Below are 20,281 nucleotides of genomic sequence, written 5' to 3'. Positions count from 1 at the left end.
GAAATACTGGCTGGCTATGGGCTGCACAGGACACTTAAAGGAGAACTTTGAAGCCAGTTGTTCTCAGTCTCTATCTGCTGGTACAAATGCATAACCCACGTGAATGGACCTGTCTGGATAGATATTCTCAACCCAGCCAGGTTTACAGGATACCTAAAATGAATGTGCAAGAGAAACAGCATACAATAGAGGTAGTATGCAAATTTATCCCAAGCATATTCATTATGGATATCCTGAAAACAGACTGATTGGTGTGTCCCGAGGACCGGGTTAATAACCCTTGGTCTGCATGGATGCTAAGGAACTACAGTTTAGCTTCAAATCCAATCTGGTATCATGCTTTACCTAGAACACCTCCCCCACTCCCCTTGAGAACATGCACACTTGTTTCTGAAGGTATTTCCCTCCATTAAAACTTCCCACAAAGATGTATGTACTGTGTCACCCTCTTCCTATCATGTAGGATTACTCAGTATTAAACAATTATAGTAAATTCTGAAGGCAATCTCCTCCTGACTCTGCTGTCTATATAACAAACTCAATAATGAAGGAGATATATATGACCACAACTGGCATTCCTTCTGACCAAAGATTAAATCTTTAGATTCCAGAGGTATTGCCTCAAAAAGCCCCCGGCTCTATATCTACAAAAGCTCACGGGGGCTGGGCTGCTTCATCACTGGCAAACACCTCGTATGAATTTTTTAATATCTTTTTTTATATATCTATTCGTTTTTCCATTCTCCTATTTCTTCTCTTTCAATATATACACTATACATAGTATTAAACTTAAAGGCTACTTAGCTTTGCAGAGGTCCAGTTTTTTTTCTTTATTTGATGCTGAGCGCGACCACGACCAACGGTGGCCAGCGTTTCGTCACCTGCCTCAGGGTCATATGGTCTGCGTCAATCTCAGCTAAAAAATCGAACAGCTCCAAAAAAATCGAACAGCTCCAACGTTGGAGCTGTTCGATTTTTTAGCTGAGATTGACGCAGACCATATGACCCTGAGGCAGGTGACGAAACGCTGGCCACCGTTGGTCGTGGTCGCGCTCAGCATCAAATAAAGAAAAAAAACTGGACCTCTGCAAAGCTAAGTAGCCTTTAAGTTTAATACTATGTATAGTGTATATATTGAAAGAGAAGAAATAGGAGAATGGAAAAACGAATAGATATATAAAAAAAGATATTAAAAAATTCATACGAGGTGTTTGCCAGTGATGAAGCAGCCCAGCCCCCGTGAGCTTTTGTAGATATAGAGCCGGGGGCTTTTTGAGGCAATACCTCTGGAATCTAAAGATTTAATCTTTGGTCAGAAGGAATGCCAGTTGTGCTCATATATATCTCCTTCATTATTGGGATTACTCAGTATTCACAACTAAACATCCAGGCTGCTGGTTTGCTTTAAGTAAATTGCCCCATCCCCCCACACTTGAAACATACTTACTGCATGCAGAAAGCGCACGAGGAGGTAGCTTTTCCCTTCCAACCTTCAGCTGCGTTTTGATGGTTCTAGAAGTAACACAGACATTCTGGTACATCTGTAGGGCACTAGCAGAGTCAGGTAACACACCAGACTTCAAGGAAGGGGTCTTCTCTTGGTGATGCTTGTCAGAGAAAGAATGAACAATGTAGGCCAGATTTATCCTCTCTATATAGAGCATATATGCATATCTTTCAAAGATCTTTCACTGGGAGCAGCTATAACAGGCAAACATTCTCCACGAGTTGGCTTGTACTAACAAGATAAAAAGGTTATTTGAACACCTGAAGTTGTCACAAAAAACAAAACACACAAGTCCCCTACAGATTAACGTTAAGAGTCCCAGGTATGACATGGGACATGATGTGGCTGCATAAAGAAAGATATATAGTTGCCAACATCTTGAGGTTTTAAGCTACTTCATTCTTAGGAAATAATAATAACACCACACTTTACAATTGTCAATGTAAGGCTGCCATCATAATACAAGACAACTGGTAAACAATTGTTAGTTCTGATCAAAGGGAAAAAAAAACGTTTTTCTGCCTCCATTAAGCTCCACTGATAAAAGCATTATTCCACACTGATTATTGTAATGTCTTACTTCTAGGCCTGCCTGTATGAGGTTTGAAAGCACTACAGGTTGCTCAAACGCATTACCAGTTCTAAATTTGATCATCTCTCCCGTTTTGTTTAAACTACACTGGCCTCTGGTTTAGTGGAGGATCAAATATAAAATAATTTTGCTTCTTTTTCAGATTTTGAAAAATTGTGCTCCCTTGCTTATTGCTGCATGTATATCAACCACCTAGACTTAAGACCTGCTGATAAGCACTTATTGTATGTGCTATCATGTCATATGATAAAATTAAATGAGCATAGGTCCTGTATTTTCTGTATTGCGGGACCAAAACTATCAAATTCCTTGCCAGTTGATACGAGATCAAGTATGAATGTAAGACATTTTAAGACAATGATGAAAACACCTCTTTAACTGTGAATTTGAGGACCAACAAACTCAATTTTGCGAGGTTACTCACCTATAGCAGATATTCTCAGAGGACAGCATGACACAGATTACCAGACAAGTGACATCACTGATGAAGTCCTGGTGTGGACGCTGCCCAGCATTCTAAACTTTCTGGAAGCTTTTGGCAGGCCCAACCATGCATGTGCACATGACTTCCCACCTACCCAACTCATGCGCAACCTGCAGTTGAATAAAAAGCAGAGAGAATTCAAACTCCTAGTGGAGGTGAGAGAGATATGGTAGTCTGTATCCTACTGTCCTCGCAGAACATCTGCTAAAGGTGTCAATCTTCGCTTTCTTTAGCGACATCAGCTTATAACAGATGGCAATTCCTAGCTACCAGGCTCACTGAAAACAAACCACCATTACATATAATTGGGTCTTTCAATAGGCAAGAACAACAAGGAACCAATTAACCTACAATTTATGGACATTTCTGTTGTGTGGGTTCAGCCTGAACAAAAATGGGCCTAGGAGGGTAGAGCTGGATTCTAGACTAAGCAAATTCTGAAGAACTGTCTGACTGAACTGTCACGTTAAGACTTGCTCTGGAAACCCGTGCTCTCCTCTTTGCTGACGACATTCTGCTTATGCGGAGAGATCCCGAGACTTCTTTCCCAAGAGTGCTAGTGACATTATACGCCTACGGGGGAGTCTTGGGTTTCAAGATTAACTTAGATAAATCTGAGGCGCTAGATATAAATATTACCACTGAACAAAAATCCTGACTACAGCACATAGCCCCATTTCGTTGGGCAATGTGATATATCCGATATCTAGGGATTAATATACCGAGACACACTGACAAGCTCTTTCAATTCAATTTTCCAGAGATAAGAAGACAACTTTTTCAAGATCTACAGAGATGGGATGGTTTGCAATTGTCCTGGGTTGGGAGAATTAGCGCAGTCAAAATGGTGATACTCCCGAGGGTATTATACCTTTTTATGGCACTACCGATTTCAATACCAGACAGCTTTTTACGAGGCCTCCAGAGAAAAGTCTTTTATCTGGAAAAAAAGACCCCCGCGAGTTAGACGGGAAGTTATGTATCAATCAAGAGAGCAAGGGGGGATGGGATGGGAGTCCCTTCTTTCATTTCGTATTTCCAAGCAGCACATCTGAGAATAATAGCTGCATGGTTCACAGATACGGAGAAATTAGGAATAAAGATGGAACAGGGCTGGATGGGATTCTTTCCGCTCAGGGCTATACCATGGCTGACTAAACAGGAGTTGGATGAGCTAATTAAAAGATGTCCACCATTGATGCAGTGGCCCCTGCTTACCTGGAGCAAAATCAGAGAACAGTTTCTCCCGGGACGTAGATATTTTCGCCACATGTATCTTAGATTTGCTCCCCATTTTGAACCGGGTAGGCAGGACACAGCCTACTGTAACCGGAAGGATATGGGACTGTGTACATTAGGACAAATGTGGGAAGAGGGTAAGATGGTACCTTTTGCGGAGCTCTGCAGGGAACACGGGTTATGCCCCCTGCAAGCTTTCCAATACTATCAAGTCCGGGACTTTATAAATCGAAGGAGAAAGGGAGAGCTTAGTCTACCTGAAACCCGGGTAGAAAGTGGAATGGTGAAAGGAGGGGGAAAGGGTAGCATTTCAAGGCTCTACGGAGCATTAGTTCTATATTCCAACCCAAAAGAACACTATTTGGGCAAATGGGGTGGACATATACATTCCCACAATGGAAATTAGCATTAAGGTCTCTGCTTAAAGTGTCAATCTCTAGTGCCATGATTGAAAATGGACATAAAATATTATATTGCTGGTATTACACTCCACATCGCATTGTAAAGATGTACCGGGCTGGTTCAGCAAAATGTTGGAGGCAATGCGATGAAACAGGAGATATGTTCCACATTTGGTTGACCTGTCAACATGCTCAGGCCTACTGGGTAGAGATATTGAAATTTCTACATGAGGTGACTGGGGTGACCTACCCAATGAAAAAGGACCACTGTTTACTGCATTTTAAACCTAAAGGAGTCCAAAACCCAGTACATCAATTTGCTGGACAAGTATTTGTGGCAAGTAAGCTGGTTCTGGCAGCAGCTTGGAAGCAACCGTCGCTGCCGGGCCTTCAGAGAGTCCTGCAGAAACTGGACTACATTTGCTTGATGTCAAAACTTACAGCGCTAAGGACTGGCCGTTTTGTTACAGCACCAGAAAATCTGGAAATCTTATGAACAATAGCAGTCCTCACAGAGCATCTCTAGATAGTAAAATACAATGCAATATTGGGAAAGATAGAATTGATAAGACATTGAAGAGGGAGAGGGGGGGTGGAGGGGGAGGGGTTAGAAGAGGATGATAAGACCAGGTTATGTGAAACTGTTATGGCAGGTATTGGTTAGCATGTTTGCTGTATTAGAAAGTTCCACCTATTGTCAAGTTTATATATGAAAATAATAAATAAATAAAAAAAGACTTGCTCTGGGCAGTAGTGAAAGTGTGGACTGAAGACTGCAGCTTTGCAGAACTCCTCAATGGAAGTTGACTTCAAGTGGGCTACATACACATTCATGGTTCCAACATAACCCTCTAGAATCACACAGCCTAGGCATAAGTAAAGGAGATGAAATCTGATTGCTAGCCGATTGGATAGTGTGTGTTAACCAATGGCTGTCCTCATCCTATATGGATCAAACGAAACAAAAAGCTGGGTAGACTGCCTATGGACTTTAGTCCACTCCAGATACAAAGCAAAGGCTCGCCTACAGTCCAAGGTGTGTCCAGGACAGGCATACTGTTTTAGGAAAAAATGTTGGTAGGACAAGTGACTGATTAAGATGGAAATCAGACACCACCTTTGGAAGAATGCATGCAGAGAACCACTCATGATGAAACTTCATGTAAAGATGGACCAGTTACTAGGGCCAGAAGCTCACTGACCCTGTGAGCTGAAGTGACCACCACCAAAAACAAGACCTTCCAGGTCAGGTACTTTAGATGACAAGAGTCAAGTGGCTCAAAATCAGCTTTCATCAGCTGGGTGAGAACAATGACAGTTGGAGGATTGATTGGAGGCTTGGTCAACGCAAACCTCTCACGGAGATGGACTTACCGCCACATGATAAGTGCCAATTGCATGGAGATGAACCCTTAGTGTTGGTCTTGAGACCCGATTCAGAAACGTGTAGAAGGTATTCAAGCAGTTTTTGTGTAGGTCAACAGAAAGGATCTAGGGCCTTGTCCTCATACTACATGGCAAATTTCTTCCACTTGAAAGTACACCACAACTTGTTGGATCTTTCCTGAAAGCCAGCAGGACCTTGTAAACATCTTCAGGATGCAAATTCTACACTTTCAAACAACCAAACTCTGAGAGACAGGAATAAATGTTTGTATGAGACACCCCTCATTCTGGGTGATGAGAGTAAAAAAAAAAAAACCACTCCAATCTCTAAAGGTTCTTTGGATGACAACTTCAGAAGAGGGAACCATATCTATCTCGGCCAGTAAGGCGTGATGATCACAATGCTAAGGTCCTGCTCGAGTTTCAAGTTTTTTTTCCCCCAACTAGAGGTATGGGAGGATATACATACAGAAGACCCCTTCCCCCAATTTCAGGAGAAAAACATCCGACACTAGTCTACCATGTGACCTGAGTCTGGTGCAGTACTGAGGGACTCTTGTTGCGATGAGTGGCAAAAGGATCCACAGAGTACCCCACTCTTGGAAGATCTTACAGGCAATTGTTGTGTTGCATCACTCTACTCAATCTGTCTGTCTACTAGACTACAGTTCTTGCCTGCCAGGTATGTGTCCCTGAGTGGAGGCCCATTGCCATATCCTGAAAGCTTCCTGGAACAAAGGGTAGGAGCCCGTATCCTCCTACTTGCTGATGTAGTACATAGCAACCTGATTGTCTGCTTGGATTACAACAATTTTATTCAACAGCTGATCTCTGAAAGCCTTTCTAGAGCACCCCAAACAGCCCTCAGCTACAGATTGACGTGAAGCTGAGTTTCGAGTGGATCAGCCCCAGAGTGTGAAGCCCTGAGTAAAACTGCTTTGAACTGTCCACCAGAGCAGCAACTGAGCTAGCTTGGGGGGGGGGGGGGGGGGTGTAACAGATGACATCCACTAAAATCCCTGAAGCTAGGGGTCTACTGGGCACCAAGTGGAGCCCAGCCATGGGTGTGACATGCACAGTGGAGACATATGGCCCATCAACCTCATCTGCCAAGCTGAGTCCTGATGACTGCATTGAACCTCAGTGGAAATATAAGTGAGTGCCATCTGCCTGTACCTGAGGTAGGTAGACTTGAGCCTGAAATGTGTCTAGCAGGGCTCTAATGTACTCCAATTGGGACTTGGGGGTAATTGATAACAAAGCCTAGTATTGCCAACACCCAAAGAGCTCTCTGTATTGATCTGTGAGCATCTTCCTTCGATGTGCACTTTTTCAGCCAATTGTCGAGGTAGGGAAGCATGAACTCCCAGTCTACATAACAGAGCTGCAACTACTAAAAGGCATTTTGTGAGCACAACAGGCACAGTAAGAGGCCAAATGGCAGAACGTGATACTGGTAGTGGCTTATCCCTGCTTGAAATATGAGGTACTTCTCTGTGATAGGAGGTGTCTGGATGCAGGCGTAAGCATCGTTTAAATCCATAGAGCATAGCCAATCATTTTCTTGAATCATGGGAAAAAGGGTACCTAGTGAGTCATCCTGAATTTTTCTATGACCAGATATTTTTTTCAGGACTCTTAGATCTAGGATGGAATGAAATTGACCCACCCCCCAATCTTTTGGGCACGAGGAAGTACTTGGAAGGGTTCTGCAAGTACCAACCAGTTTCAGGTTACACAGCTACCACACTCCTCTACTTAAGGTTACAAGGGGAAATCTTTCTTGGAAACATTCAGCCTCCCTCCTACCAGTAGGTCGTCTGGGATGTGCACTTTTATGTTGCCTATGCTCTGTTGGAGCCAGTCAAAAGCTCATCCTCTGCTTAGACTGCAGGTTGGGAGTTTTGGGGCCTCTGCTGCTGAGAACGGGAGTGCAGAGGTTGGCTTGTTGCACAGGATGAAGGAGTGAACCTAAGCTTTTGAGAATAGTAGGCACTCTGTTTCCACCCGAAAAACTCAGAGAGGCGACTACGGCTGCAGGAGGAGTGGGCCAAAAAAGGGACTTGATGGTATCAGTTCTCTTCTTTATGAGCTCTGCTACCTCCTCCACCTTGTCTCAAAAAGACGTCTCCTCAGCAAGGAACGTCCGCCTACTTTCCCTGAAGAGCTGATTACAGGTCTGAGACATGAAGCCATGAAAGTTTTTGCATACCGATACATATGGTGGACAATCTGGACACCACGTGAAAAGTATCAAAACTGGCTCAAGCAATGTGCTTACAACATTCCTTCTGCTTCGTGGCTAGCTGGCGAAGTTCTGTGGCCTGCCCCAGCGGAAGTTTGTCTGCAAGCTCAAACGCACTGCCTACCTAGTTCAAGTAAATGCTCATGTAGTGCTGGTAATACTGGATGCAGGAAGTGAGCATTAAGCTTTGAAAAGCTTTCCTCCCCCCCTCCTCAAAAAAGACTCCAGAGTATAAGCATCCCCTGCCTGAGGGAGCAAAGTACGCGTCTTCAAACTTCTGGCTCTTAAGGGAGCAGATTAGATCACCATGGAATGGTATGGAAGCTGCGGCTTCCTGAATCTTCTGGACTTTATAGAGTCCACCTTCTTTGGAACAACTTGCACAGAGACTGGGGTCTTCCAATTCTTCATCTGTGCATTCTTAAAGATGCTGTGAACAGGTACTGTCACAGCTTCCATAGAAGCCCTGGGCTCATCCTCGACTTCCAACTTAAATGGCTTCCACCATTTTCCTCAGAAAAATCAACAAAGGAGAGCTGCTCTGGGGGGAGACTTTCTCCTTCCCTGTGGTGGGGGAGGGGTCCGAAGATAGGCCAATCAATTTCTCCTCCAAGAGGTCAGGTCTTCCCCTGACAAGCTGCAAAGGAGCACTACTGTCAGTCAATGCCGGCTCTGATGCCCAATGAGGCACCAACTAGGATAGACTGTTGTGCAACTATAGTCTGTGCTGGTTATCATGCCAGGCTAGGATGTGCTTCAGCTCCTTCTGTAGCATGACCTGGAAACTCTCCTTGAGTGGAGGCATCAGTAAAGGCAGAACCGGTACCAGTGTGTAAACAGTCTGTGAAGATGTTGGAGCCGATTCGGAGGCAGGATCCCAGCTTCAGGGACACTGATGGATCTGCACCGATTCCACAGATGGGACGCAGTCCTCACGGCACAGACATCTCCTCTCAGGTACTGGTGAGACTGTGGCCTGGAGCTCCTGGCTCTGTGCAAAGAGAACCAATGCTGATGTTACTTTCACCTTTGCTTAGTGTCTAGCATCGGAGTCTAGAGGCCGACCAAATTTTGGTGTCATACCTGGCCCCAAACCCTTTTTCTACTCGGTTTCGGTTTTGGCCGGACAGCTAAGGCCATGGTTTCAGTTTTGCCAAAAATGGACCGTGTTTTTTTGGTGGAAACTGAAAATTTGTGCTTTGTCCTGTTTCCCTCCCTCCCCTCCAAACAGGAGTTGACACCACCCCCTGCTCACATGTAGGTGCCCCCTCGGGTCTATCTTAAAACCCCCGGCAGTCTAGGGGTATAGTGAGGGCAGGAGTGATCCCCGGTCTCTCCTGTCCATGCTGGCTCTGCTCTCAAAATGCTGCCATGACCCCTAATGGCAATCTCACGGGACTGCCACAAGAGGTCACAGCAGTTATCTTGAGAGTACAGCTGACATGAGGGTTACATATTTAAAGACAAAAAACAATGGTTGCTACCTTAGCTAAAGAAATATTTAGTCATATCAAATGCGTAAATGACTTATTTAATGAATACACAAACAGTGACTAACTTACAGTACCACAGTAGACAATTTACTTTTCAAAAACTTCCACCTGAGCCCAAGTGTACTTCTCAGAAGGAGCAGATATCCCTGAACAACTTTGGCTGGCTTCTAAGATACATGTGAAAGTCTTTGCGTGACATATGTTTAAAATTGTGCAACAAATTCCTCTGACAAATTCAACCAGCAGATCAGAAGTTCCTTTCATTTCGTTTAGACCTTTTTTGTCAGGAGCCACATAGCACTCCTTGACCTTGTGTAACCCTGCAATTTGTCTCCAGGTATTGCCATGGAACTTTGACTTTGATTATGCTTATGATTTTTTTTTTTTTTTTTTGGGGGGGGGGGGGGGGGGGGGGTTAATTTCCGGGGGGGTTTTGTTTGATTTTGTGTTTACTTTTGTATTCTCTGTATGACAAAACCTTTAATAAAAATATAATAAAAAAAAAAAAAAAAAAGAAGTTCCTTTCATTCTTTTCAGCGCCCCCATGTGTCCAGACTGACTAATAAGCCAGAGAAGGTTTCTTTCATTATGCAGGTAGGTGTGTTGGTCATAGGCAAATAAAAGAAAGAGAATATTTTCCTAGAAATTAAAAAAAAAACCTAGAGGACATAGTAACATAGTAAATGACGGCAGATAAAGACCTGTACAGTCCATCTAGACATATCTGAAGTTGTCCAAAAGGAGGAGACATCCTCTTAAAAGGAGAATGTATGGTAACCCTAGCTGACATGGGTATCACTCCTGCCCTGATTATACCTTAAATCAGGGATTGTAAGGTAGTGTGTGTGTGTGGGGGGGGGGAGCTACTCTTTGCATTCTTTTTTTGTGTGTGTAATGTTCTTGCAAGTAATGCAGTTATGATCTCACATAATAGTTTATATGCTAAATAGAGTGCTCCAATTAAATGCTTTTGATACAAAAAGTTTAGCAGGAATTTAATTATGTAAATTTGGGATTGGAAGAGCTCCTTAGGAATTAGCCTCTCTATGGAGCTATGACATCAGCTGTCACTCCAAATGTGGTGCAAAGTCCATTGTAAAATTATTGTGGCTTTAGCTAAAGTCCTAATTTTCTGTTCTTTGGCTGCTGGGGAGGTAGCAGACAGCAGCGAGAGGGGTGCTATCCAGTCTTTTGCATCGTGTCACATGTATGATTATCTCACATTTGGTGAGAGGTTATATGTATGTGCTCAATACAAACAGCTCCTAGCACTCAGAGAACAAATCTGTTCTCTTGAGGTTAGAGTAGCAGATAAGCTGAGGGAGAGGTACCTAGAGGAGGCCTACAAGCCAACCTAGGACATTGTAGAAAAGTCCCACCTCCAGTCTGGCAGCCCCTGTGCTACCATAGAGGAGGGAGGTCTCCTAAAAGGACAGCATCACCCTGGTGAAGTTGAAAGTAATCCTGTAGTCAGGACCTGCCCACCAGGGGATCCAATAGTCTCTGGCACAAAGGATGTCTTTCAAGGAAGGAAGGAAGGGTTAGGACAGCTGTTGTAGTTGGTGATTTATTAGGCATATAGATAGCTGGGTGGCTAGTGGACATGAGAATCACCTGGTCACTTCCCTGCCTGGTACGAAGGTTGCGGACCTCACACATCACCTATATATGTTTACTTGGTCAGCTTTAAGATTGAGCATCAAAAGAATTTCTTGCAAACCAACAATCTTGAAAGACGACAGCTTCAGTTTGCATTTTGAGACAGTCATCATCTACTGACTGTCTGATGACATCGCTTCTAGAATTTTGTTGTTGCTTATTGGTGCCCTTGGGACCGCGGTCAGACTGGTTTTGAAAATAATTTTTTTAATTTCTTTTCTGGAGCTTAAAGCTGGACAACAGTCTATTTGTTTGCAGTATTATGTTCAGCAATTAGGATAGGCAGTTGAGTGTGTGTAGTATGAATGTGGTAGGAGTGTATTTATATACTAATAAATATTTTTTGATATCGTTTCAATAAAGGTCTGGAGTATTTACATCTAAATATATCTGTGATATATTTTATTCCAGTTTTTTACATTATCCCCAGTTTTGTGGCTTAACTTAAAAATGAATACCTGTTTTTATGCTCATTTCCAAGCAGTTTTTGCTTCCGATTAAGATGGCTGCCAGCCATAACAAGTGGAATTGGAGTAACAACAAATATTTCCTTCTGTTAATCATCTTTTGGGGAGACATTGATCCCTTTCAGCTTGAAAGACATTAACAAGGTAAAATTATGTATCATACTGATAATTTTCTTTCCATTAATCATAGCAGATCAATCCATAGACTGGTGGGTTGTGTCCATCTACCAGCAGGTGGAGACAGAGAACAATCTTTTGCCTCTCTATATGTGGTCATGTGCTACCAGGAAATCCTCAGTATAGTCAATATCAAAGCTCCATCCGTAGGAATCACCAAACAGAGAATTACACCCACAAAGGGACACTCTGCCACCCAACCACCGCCGAAGCAGGGGGAGGGGGCACCCACACCCGCCAACGCGGGGGGGGGGGGGGGGGGGGAGAACTGGCATGTCCTGCTACCGCAACTGCGGGAGGAGCTGGCTTAACCCATCACCGCCAAAGTGAGAGGGAAACAAAGCTACCCTACTACCGCACAAAGCGGGAGGGAGTACTGGCATAATTTAGTTATGAATCCAACCACTGTCGAAACGGGGTGAAAGAAGCAGCAGCTCATTGTAACACAAAGTCGTCCCAACTCCAGGGAAATCCAAGTGGAAGAACTTGAACTCGAAGTCCTCCTGAACAGGAACTGAAGTCTAAACTTGAACCTGAAATATAACTGAACTAGAACAAACAGTACAGATATCTGGGAGGGACTATGGATTGATGTGCTATGATTAATGGAAAGAAAATTATCAGGTATGATACATAATTTTACCTTCCATATCATCAAGCAGATCAATCCATAGACTGGTGGGATGTACCCAAGCAGTACTCACCCAGGGCAGGACATGGAAATCCCAGAACGCAACACTGAAGCTCCAAACTGGGCCTCGGCCCTTGCTGCCACGTCCAAGCGATAATGCCGTGAGAAGGTATGAGCCGACGCCCAAGTCACCGATCTGCAAATCTCCTCCAAGGAAACGGACCTGGACTCTGCCAACGAAGCCGCCTGTGCTCTAGTAGAATGAGCCTTCAGCTGGATAGATGGCACCTTCCCTGCGACCACATAAGCCGCCGCAATCGTTTCCTTGACCCAACGTGCCACGGTAGGTTTAGATGCCTGCAGACCCCTACGGGGGTCCATGAACAGCACGAACAGGTGATCCGACTTCGGGAAATCGTTGGTCACTTCCAGTATCTGATGATAACTCGTCTAACATCCAGGCATCTGAGAGCACAATACTCCTCTGGATAATCCTCCCTACGTAAGAAGGGTAGACAAAGCTGCTGATTCACATGGAAGCAAGAAACAATCTTGGGCAGGAATGAAGGCACTGGGCGAATAGACACTCCTGCCTCCGTGAATCGCAGGAACAGCTCTCTACACGAGAGCACCTGGAGCTCGGAAACCCTCCTGGCTGAAGCGATTGCCACCAAAAAGACCGCTTTCAACGTCAGGTCCTTCAGAGACAGCCGCGATAATGGCTCAAAGGGCGGCTTCTGCAAGGCCCGCAGCACCAGATTGAGATTCCACGTAGGCACTATCGAGTGCAGAGGAGGGTGTAGGTGATTAACCCCTTTGAGAAAACGCACCACATCTGGCTGAGAAGCCAGGGAAGCACCCTTCAGGCGACTCCTGAAGCAAGCTAGAGCCGTTACCTGGACCTTAAGAGAGTTGAGCGACAGGCCTTTCTCCAGACCTTCTTGCAGGAACGCCAAAACTGAAGCAATTGGCGCCGTGAAGGGCGACAGGGATCCTGCCTCGCACCATGATACAAAGGTACGCCATACCCTGGCGTACGTAGAAATAGAGCGCTTCCGAGCTCTCAGCATAGTGGCGATGACCTTGTCCGAGAAGCCCTTCTTCTTCAGCCGCTTCCACTCAAGAGCCAGGCCGTAAGATCAAAGGGGGAGGGATCCTCCATCACCACGGGACCCTGATGTAAGAGGCCCCGCTCCACTGGAAGCCGCAGAGGACTGTCTACAGAAAGCCAGATCACGTCCGCATACCAAGGGCGTCTGGGCCAGTCTGGACCCACCAGGACCACCCGGCTTGGGTGTTTCGCCACCCGGCCGAGAATTCTACCCAGCACAGGCCAAGGCGGGAACACGTAGAGAAGCTCCTGTACCGGCCACTGCTGGAGAAGAGCATCGACCCCCCAGAGATCGAGGGTCCCGTCCTCTGCTGAAGAACCGCGGCACTTGGCAATTGTCCGAGGTCCCCATCAGATCCAAGGTGGCATGCCCCAGCGCTTTGTGATCTCCGAGAACAACCAAGCAGACAGTTGCCACTCTCCGGGATCCAAGGTATAGCGACTGAGAAAGTCCGCCTCAACATTCAGGACTCCCGCAATGTGAGCCGCCGACAGCTGGTCCAGATTCGCCTCTGCCCACTGGCATAACTTCATGGCCTCCCTGGCTAGGGGGGGCGCCCCTGGTACCTCCCTGGCAATTGAAATAGGCCACGGCCGTGGCATTGTCTGACAGGATTCGAGCTGGCCTCAGTATCAGTACCTGAAGAAACGCTTGAAGCGCCAACCGAATGGCCCGAAGTTCCAAGAAGTTGATGGACCACTTCGCCTCCGCCGGCGACCATATCCCCTGCGCTGTTCTTCCCAGGCAGTGGGCTTCCCAGCCCGTCAAGCAGGCGTCCGTAGTAACGACAATCCACTCCGGAGACGTGAGAGGCATACCGGCTGACAACTTGTCTGACATCAGCCACCAACTTGGCGCCTTTCACACCGCCGGGTCCAGGGGAAGGCGAACTGCGCAATCCTCTGAAACCGGAGTCCAGCGCCGCAGAAGAGAGTGCTGTAGTGGCCTCATATGGGCCCTGGCCCAGGGCACTCACTACCTCCATTGTGGCCGTCATGGAGCCCAACAGTTGCACATAATCCCAAGCCCAAGGAGCTGAGGAGGCTAGGAACCGGCCCACCTGGGCCTGAAGCTTGAGGCTCTGGTTGTCCGGCAGGAACTCTCTGCCCACTTAGGTGTCGAACCGAACACCCAGATACTCCAGGGACTGAGTCGGGCACAGCTGACTTTTCTCCCGGTTGATGATCCATCCCAGGGAGCTCAGATGAGCAATGACCCTGTCCGTCGCTCTCCCACACTCCGCAAAGGAGGGAGCTCGAATCAGCCAGTCGTCCAGGTAGGGATGGACTTGCACTCTTTCCTTGCGGAGATAAGCCGCAATGACCACCATCACTTTGGAGAAGGTCCGCGGAGACGTAGCCAACCCGAACGGGAGGGCTCTGAACTGGAAGTGCTGGCCCAGCACTGCAAAGCGCAGGAAGCGCTGATGAGGCGGCCAGATGGGAATGTGCAGATAGCTTCCTTGATGTCCAAGGATGCCAGGAATTCTCCTTCTTGTACTGCAGCAATCACGGAGCGGAGAGTCTCCATACGGAAATGCCGTATTCGCAAGGTCCGATTGACTCCCTTGAGGTCGAGAATAGGCCGAGAAAAGCCTCCTTTCCTTGGCACCACAAAGTAAATGGAGTAACGTCCTGTGCCACGCTGCTCTACGGGCACTGGGACCACCGCCCCAAGGCGGAGCAAGTTGTCCAGAGTCTGCTGAACTGCTGCCACTTTGGGGGGAGACTTGCAGGGAGAGTTCACGAACCCGCCTCTCAGGGGCCGGCAGAACTCCAACTCTGATGACTTCTAGAATCCAAGCATCTGAAGTTACCCTGGTCCACTCGCCCAGAAAAGAGGACAGCCTTCCTCCTATCTGCTCTGGGCCATGGACCAGGGCCCCGTCATTGGGTACGAGACCCTGGGGGAGGACCGGAGGAAGAACCTCCTGAGCGGCGGTCTCTGCGAAAGGAATGCTGCTTCGGGGAGAACCTCTGCTTGAAGGAGGAGGAGGAGCCCGACTCGCCCAGGCGATACCGACAGGCTTCTTGAAAACGGCCCTTAGAGGAACCAGGGCGAGCACTGCTGGCCCTTGCCTTGATCTCCGGCAACCTCTTGCCTTTAGAACTGCAGAGATCAGTCACGATCTTGTCCAGCTCATCCCCGAAGAGCAGCTTGCCCTTAAAAGGCAACTGTCACAGTGAGCAGCTGCAAGTAAAATCTTTGCTGCTTCAAGATTGTTAAGTTTTTTTTTTTTTGTAATGGAGCCAGTGGGAGGGGGGAGAAAAGGAGGTACCTGGCACCACCAGGTTTGCACTTGCTCACGAAGAGCCCTCAACCCCAGGTACTCAACAAAGCCTAAGTAAATAGGCATGGAGACCAAGTCAGAGCTGCTGCGTGTGACCACACACCTGCTAGATAGAGAGAATACTGGGGATTTCCTGGTAGCACATGACCACATATAGAGAGGCAAAAGATTGCTCTCTATCTCCACCTGCTGGTAGATGGATACAACCCACCAGTCTATGGATTGATCTGCTTGATAATATGGAATGACATTGTTTAGCTTAGCTGTGTATAAACATGCTTGTCTGTACATGAAGGTGGAGTAATCTTGTCTATGATGAAAAGTGAACTCTTCAATATTAAAATAAAAATATGCCTAAATTTCTTCTTTACTCCTACAGCCAATTACAGAGATATATTGCTCAGTAGGTGTATGCTAGTGAGCAAAGCTCAAGTTCCCTGGATATGGACAGAACACAGGAAGAGATTGCCCCAGCTTCTTGTGAAGTCTGAACTACCCTACTACACTGCATTAAATGTCAAGAGGAAATTAAAAAAAACAAAACAAAAACAAAAATGAGGGGGGAGGGGGGAAGGAAGAGACAAATCTCACTCAAAATGACTTCAGATAGCTTTTCAACACAGCTTCAAAACATAATAAATGATGGAAGATAAAGACCAAAATGGCTCATCCAATCTGCACATTTGCAATTGTACACTTTAAGGAGATGCATATTTACCTTTATATATCTATACTATGCTGGATTTCATAAGTGGCGCTCAAAATTCGGTGCCCCCCCCCAACAAAAAAACAGCGCTAAATGGTATTTTATAAATGGGCCTTCCAGGATCAGTTCCCTTTCTAGAATAGTGTATAGTGCTGGGATCCATGCCTAAAAACCTGTCTAAATTAGGCATGGATCCCCAGTATTCAGTAGGGTTTCTTTTGTGCAGCTGTTCTAAATGCAATAACCTCTTCTGCAAAGTCACCAAGTTCTGCCCTTTTCCCTTTTCTTGCGCGACCACCACTTAATCAAAGCACCCCTCACCACTACCTTCAGCGCATCCCATAACACCCAGTTACTTCCCCATTGTCATTAAAGCGTCGGAATTCTTGAATAGCAAGCTCTCTCATCCCCAAGCAGTGACTCACTGAGTCTCCAGACCCCTTGTCGCCTGCATTGGTCCAACCCAATTAATTTAATCCACAATGGCGCATAATCAGAAACACAAATGGTCTCTATCTCAGCCACCCCCACCATATGCCATCCATTACGATGCACCCATAACCCCATCTATCTGGGAATACGTCTGTGCTGCATGCGAGTAAAAGGTGTAATTCCACTGCACCCCATGTAACAACCTCCAACAATCCACCACCTCCAAAAACTGTAGCAATGCTTTAGTCCCAGGGCCACTCTGCTGCCCTCCTTCTGTCGAATGATCTAGCCTCGCATCCAGGGCATATTAAAATCCCCCCCACCACCACAACCTGCCCTCCGACAAATCCCGAGATTTCTTCTTTTAATGTTTGAAAGAAGTCCCTCTGCCCCACATTCGGAGCATAAATGTTAATCAGTGTCAACCCCTTCCCACGCAACCACCCTCTGAGGTCCACACAACGCCCACTAGTATCCCGAAACACCTCGTTAATCACCATTCCACAAGTTTGTCTTATCAAAATAGCCACTCCCCCCATCCTTTTTGGTCCCATTCTCTGATGTACCACCACTTCCCGAAAAGGCCTACGATGCAGTAGGTAAACATCCCTCGGTCTTAAATGTGTTTCTTGCAAAAATGTTACATCCCACTTCAGCCTACCCAACTTCTTAAATACTCTACTGCATTTCCCCTGATTAGCCCATTTACATTCCATGTACCCACCAATAAGGTCTCTCCCCTCCCCCCTGCTCCAAATCCATACTCCTCTGCTCCAACTTATCCCCAATCTCTCCCCTTCCCCGTAGCTGATCTGTCAGTAAATCAGCCATCCCACGAGGAATCAATCAACGCACTCTCCCAGGACTTTAACCTCTCCAAAGCTAATCCCTATCCCTCCCGCCACCCTACTTACGCCCACATCCATTGCATTCATTCACACTCCTCCCCCCAACCTCCCCACTAATTCAAGCAATTCACCACTAGTCCACACAAGATCTGTGTTCCTTCAGGAAGCTTGCTTGTCAGATGTCTTTCCCCGATCCACCACCTTCCGCCACGCCAAATTCGCTCTGGGTTCCTTGGCGGTCTCCTGCAGCTCCTTCTGACAGGAACATCTCTGCACCCCAAACAGCACAGTGAGGACCACGCCTCATCTGGGAGCTTAACTTTACATGATTTACCATTCAGTTAGCCACATCCCAAATGGAAAAAGCCACTTGTACCGGATCCCCTCATAAATATCGTGGCTTCTCAGAAGGATAGACGCTTTTGCAATGTAGTCCAGGCCAAATCTTGAAACACTCCATCTTACAGTTTTTCCAAATTTCTTTTTGCTGCCTTGCTCTGGTCAATATCTTCTCCTTCATGGGGAAATCAGCAAAACACACGTCCCTCTGGCGAGTTTCCCGCTGCGGGCCAGCCACTCTGTGCGCTCTCTGGATGCGAAGGTCTGGCAATTGGCCTCCATCCTCAGAATTCAAAATGAACCCACACAGTTCTCGAATCACTGATTCACAATTACTAAAGATGTCCAACTCAGGAATTCCCTCAAATCGCAAGTCCTCCACCTGCTCCCTGAGTTGTTGTAATTACCGCGTTCTCATTCACCACTTTATGCAGTTTCCCCATGTCCTGCTTGAAAGTCTCCATCCCCTCCTCCATCTCACGGACATGTTCCCAAATCGCGAATTTCGGCCCTGATTTCTCTCAGGGCAGTTTGTATATCCTGTCAGGTCAGCTTTCAAGTCCTGAAACCAAGCCACTACCTCCGTTTTCGCAATTGCACCAGTCTCAAGGCCATCCTCAGCGTGTCTTCCTCAGCCACCGCCGGACTCGCCGCCATCTTTACTCCACTCTGCTGCAGCCCCGCTGACGCCGCCTGTGTTTTCTTGCCTTGCTCTGTTGAAAAATGGAATTGCTCCAGTCCCTTCTTCGGTGGCATTCCTCAAGGACCTTTCCCCTTCGATGCACACTTCCGGATGCCACTTAATTCTATGGGATTCGCTCGCTCTCAACCATGCCCCGACGGCGCTCCGCGCTTAAGCTGCCATCTCAGTCTGTGACTTCATGTCCTTCATATTTTGCTAAATTCTCATAAGTCAGATAAAATCTGATTTGGACACACTGTTTAGACCTGGGACTTCGCCAGCCGCCACCGCGGGCTTCCTCCCGAAGGCCCACAGCGATTGATGCTGGTGAAGCTCGAGCAGAGTCTCCCTGATCTTACGCGGGGCCCCTTTCAGCCACTCATCAGCCCGGGCCCACTCGCCCTCTTCCACACTTTGCCTCACCTTCGTCTCACACTCTGTCGCTGGCCTCAAAGAGCAGGAGGCGACTGCGGCCGTCATGGTCAGCAAGTCCGGAGGAATCTTTAGAGCCGCCCTTCAGCAACCCAGAACAGCAGCCGATGTAAGAACCACCACCATCTCTGCTAGCAGGCCCAGAAGTAAAGGCTGCGTTGCTGCCACCACCACTCCCGACGGCATACAGGCTGGGGCCCGCTCAGATGCCACCGATCTCTCCTCTATGCTGGGGAAGCCACCAGAAACGAGCAGGCTGTCTCCCGTCGGTGCATCCGGAAGGGCCTGGCAAGGGTCACAGTCCCACAGAGATCCAGCAACCGCTGTCGAGGCGGAGGGCACGGCTCCTTGCCCGCCACCTGCTACCGCTGCCCTTAGCCTCCACCACAGCCCTGTGTATATTAAAATTTGAGGCATCTGTCCCAAATAAAAAGTTACAGGTGATTTACAAAACTATATACAGAAATTGACTGAAAGAGAACATAAAAAAGGCAACAAAATATTGTAAACAACTGAAAAAGCCAGGTCTTACAGGCCCTTACAAACATAGGGTAACTACAGTAAGCCCTGCATGAAGCTTCTTAGGAGCTGTATTCAACATCCAACTTAACGGGCTTTTTGGTGCTCTGTTCTCTTTCTACCCCACTACTTTCTGACTTATTTCAACTAGCAACTGTAGGAAATGTTCTAGTATGTTTTATGACTAATCAGCATATACACCACCACTTTTTCTTATGTTTCTAATATTTGCTGATTTTTACTTTCAGCTGCAGTTGTTCCAATTGCTTTTACTGACCTACCATTTGTTTTACATATTTTTTTCAATAAATTATCTTAGCGGTAAGCATTTTATCCGATTCATTGAGGGGCCCTTTTACTAAGCTGTGCAAAAGTCTACGCACACTCGAGTGCCAAAATGGAGTTACCGCCCGGCTACCATGTGGCTCTTGCGGTAATTTCATTTTTGTCGCACGTAGTAATAATAAGGTAAAATTATGTATAATCATACCTGATAATTTTCTTTCCATTAATCATAGCTGATCAATCCATAGACTGGTGGGTTGTGTCCATCTACCAGCAGGTGGAGATAGAGAGCAAACTTTTGCCTCCCTATATGTGGTCATGTGCTGCCGGAAACTCCTCAGTATGTCGATATCAA

The 20,281-nt window shown here is 46.6% G+C and overlaps 1 protein-coding gene across 4 annotated transcripts in view; it reads right to left on the bottom strand.

Annotated features, from left to right (window-relative positions):
* ZNF414 (zinc finger protein 414) overlaps positions 1-20,281 on the bottom strand; it is a 132,207-nt gene that overhangs the window by 90,690 nt on the left and 21,236 nt on the right. For 3 of the 4 annotated variants that reach the window (XM_030218320.1, XM_030218319.1, XM_030218323.1), the window contains exon 2: positions 1,448-1,607. In XM_030218320.1, the coding sequence (XP_030074180.1) occupies positions 1,448-1,541 (94 nt within the window). In that variant the 5' untranslated portion in view covers positions 1,542-1,607. Of the gene's footprint in view, positions 1-1,447; positions 1,608-2,523; positions 2,694-20,281 lie in introns of all 4 variants that reach the window. The other variant, XM_030218321.1, reaches the window with a different exon arrangement.

This window comes from Microcaecilia unicolor, chromosome 11, assembly GCF_901765095.1.
Source record: "Microcaecilia unicolor chromosome 11, aMicUni1.1, whole genome shotgun sequence".
NCBI lineage: Eukaryota > Metazoa > Chordata > Amphibia > Gymnophiona > Siphonopidae > Microcaecilia > Microcaecilia unicolor.
Note: the sequence above shows the minus strand (reverse complement) of the source record. Positions and strands in the feature narration are given on the sequence as shown.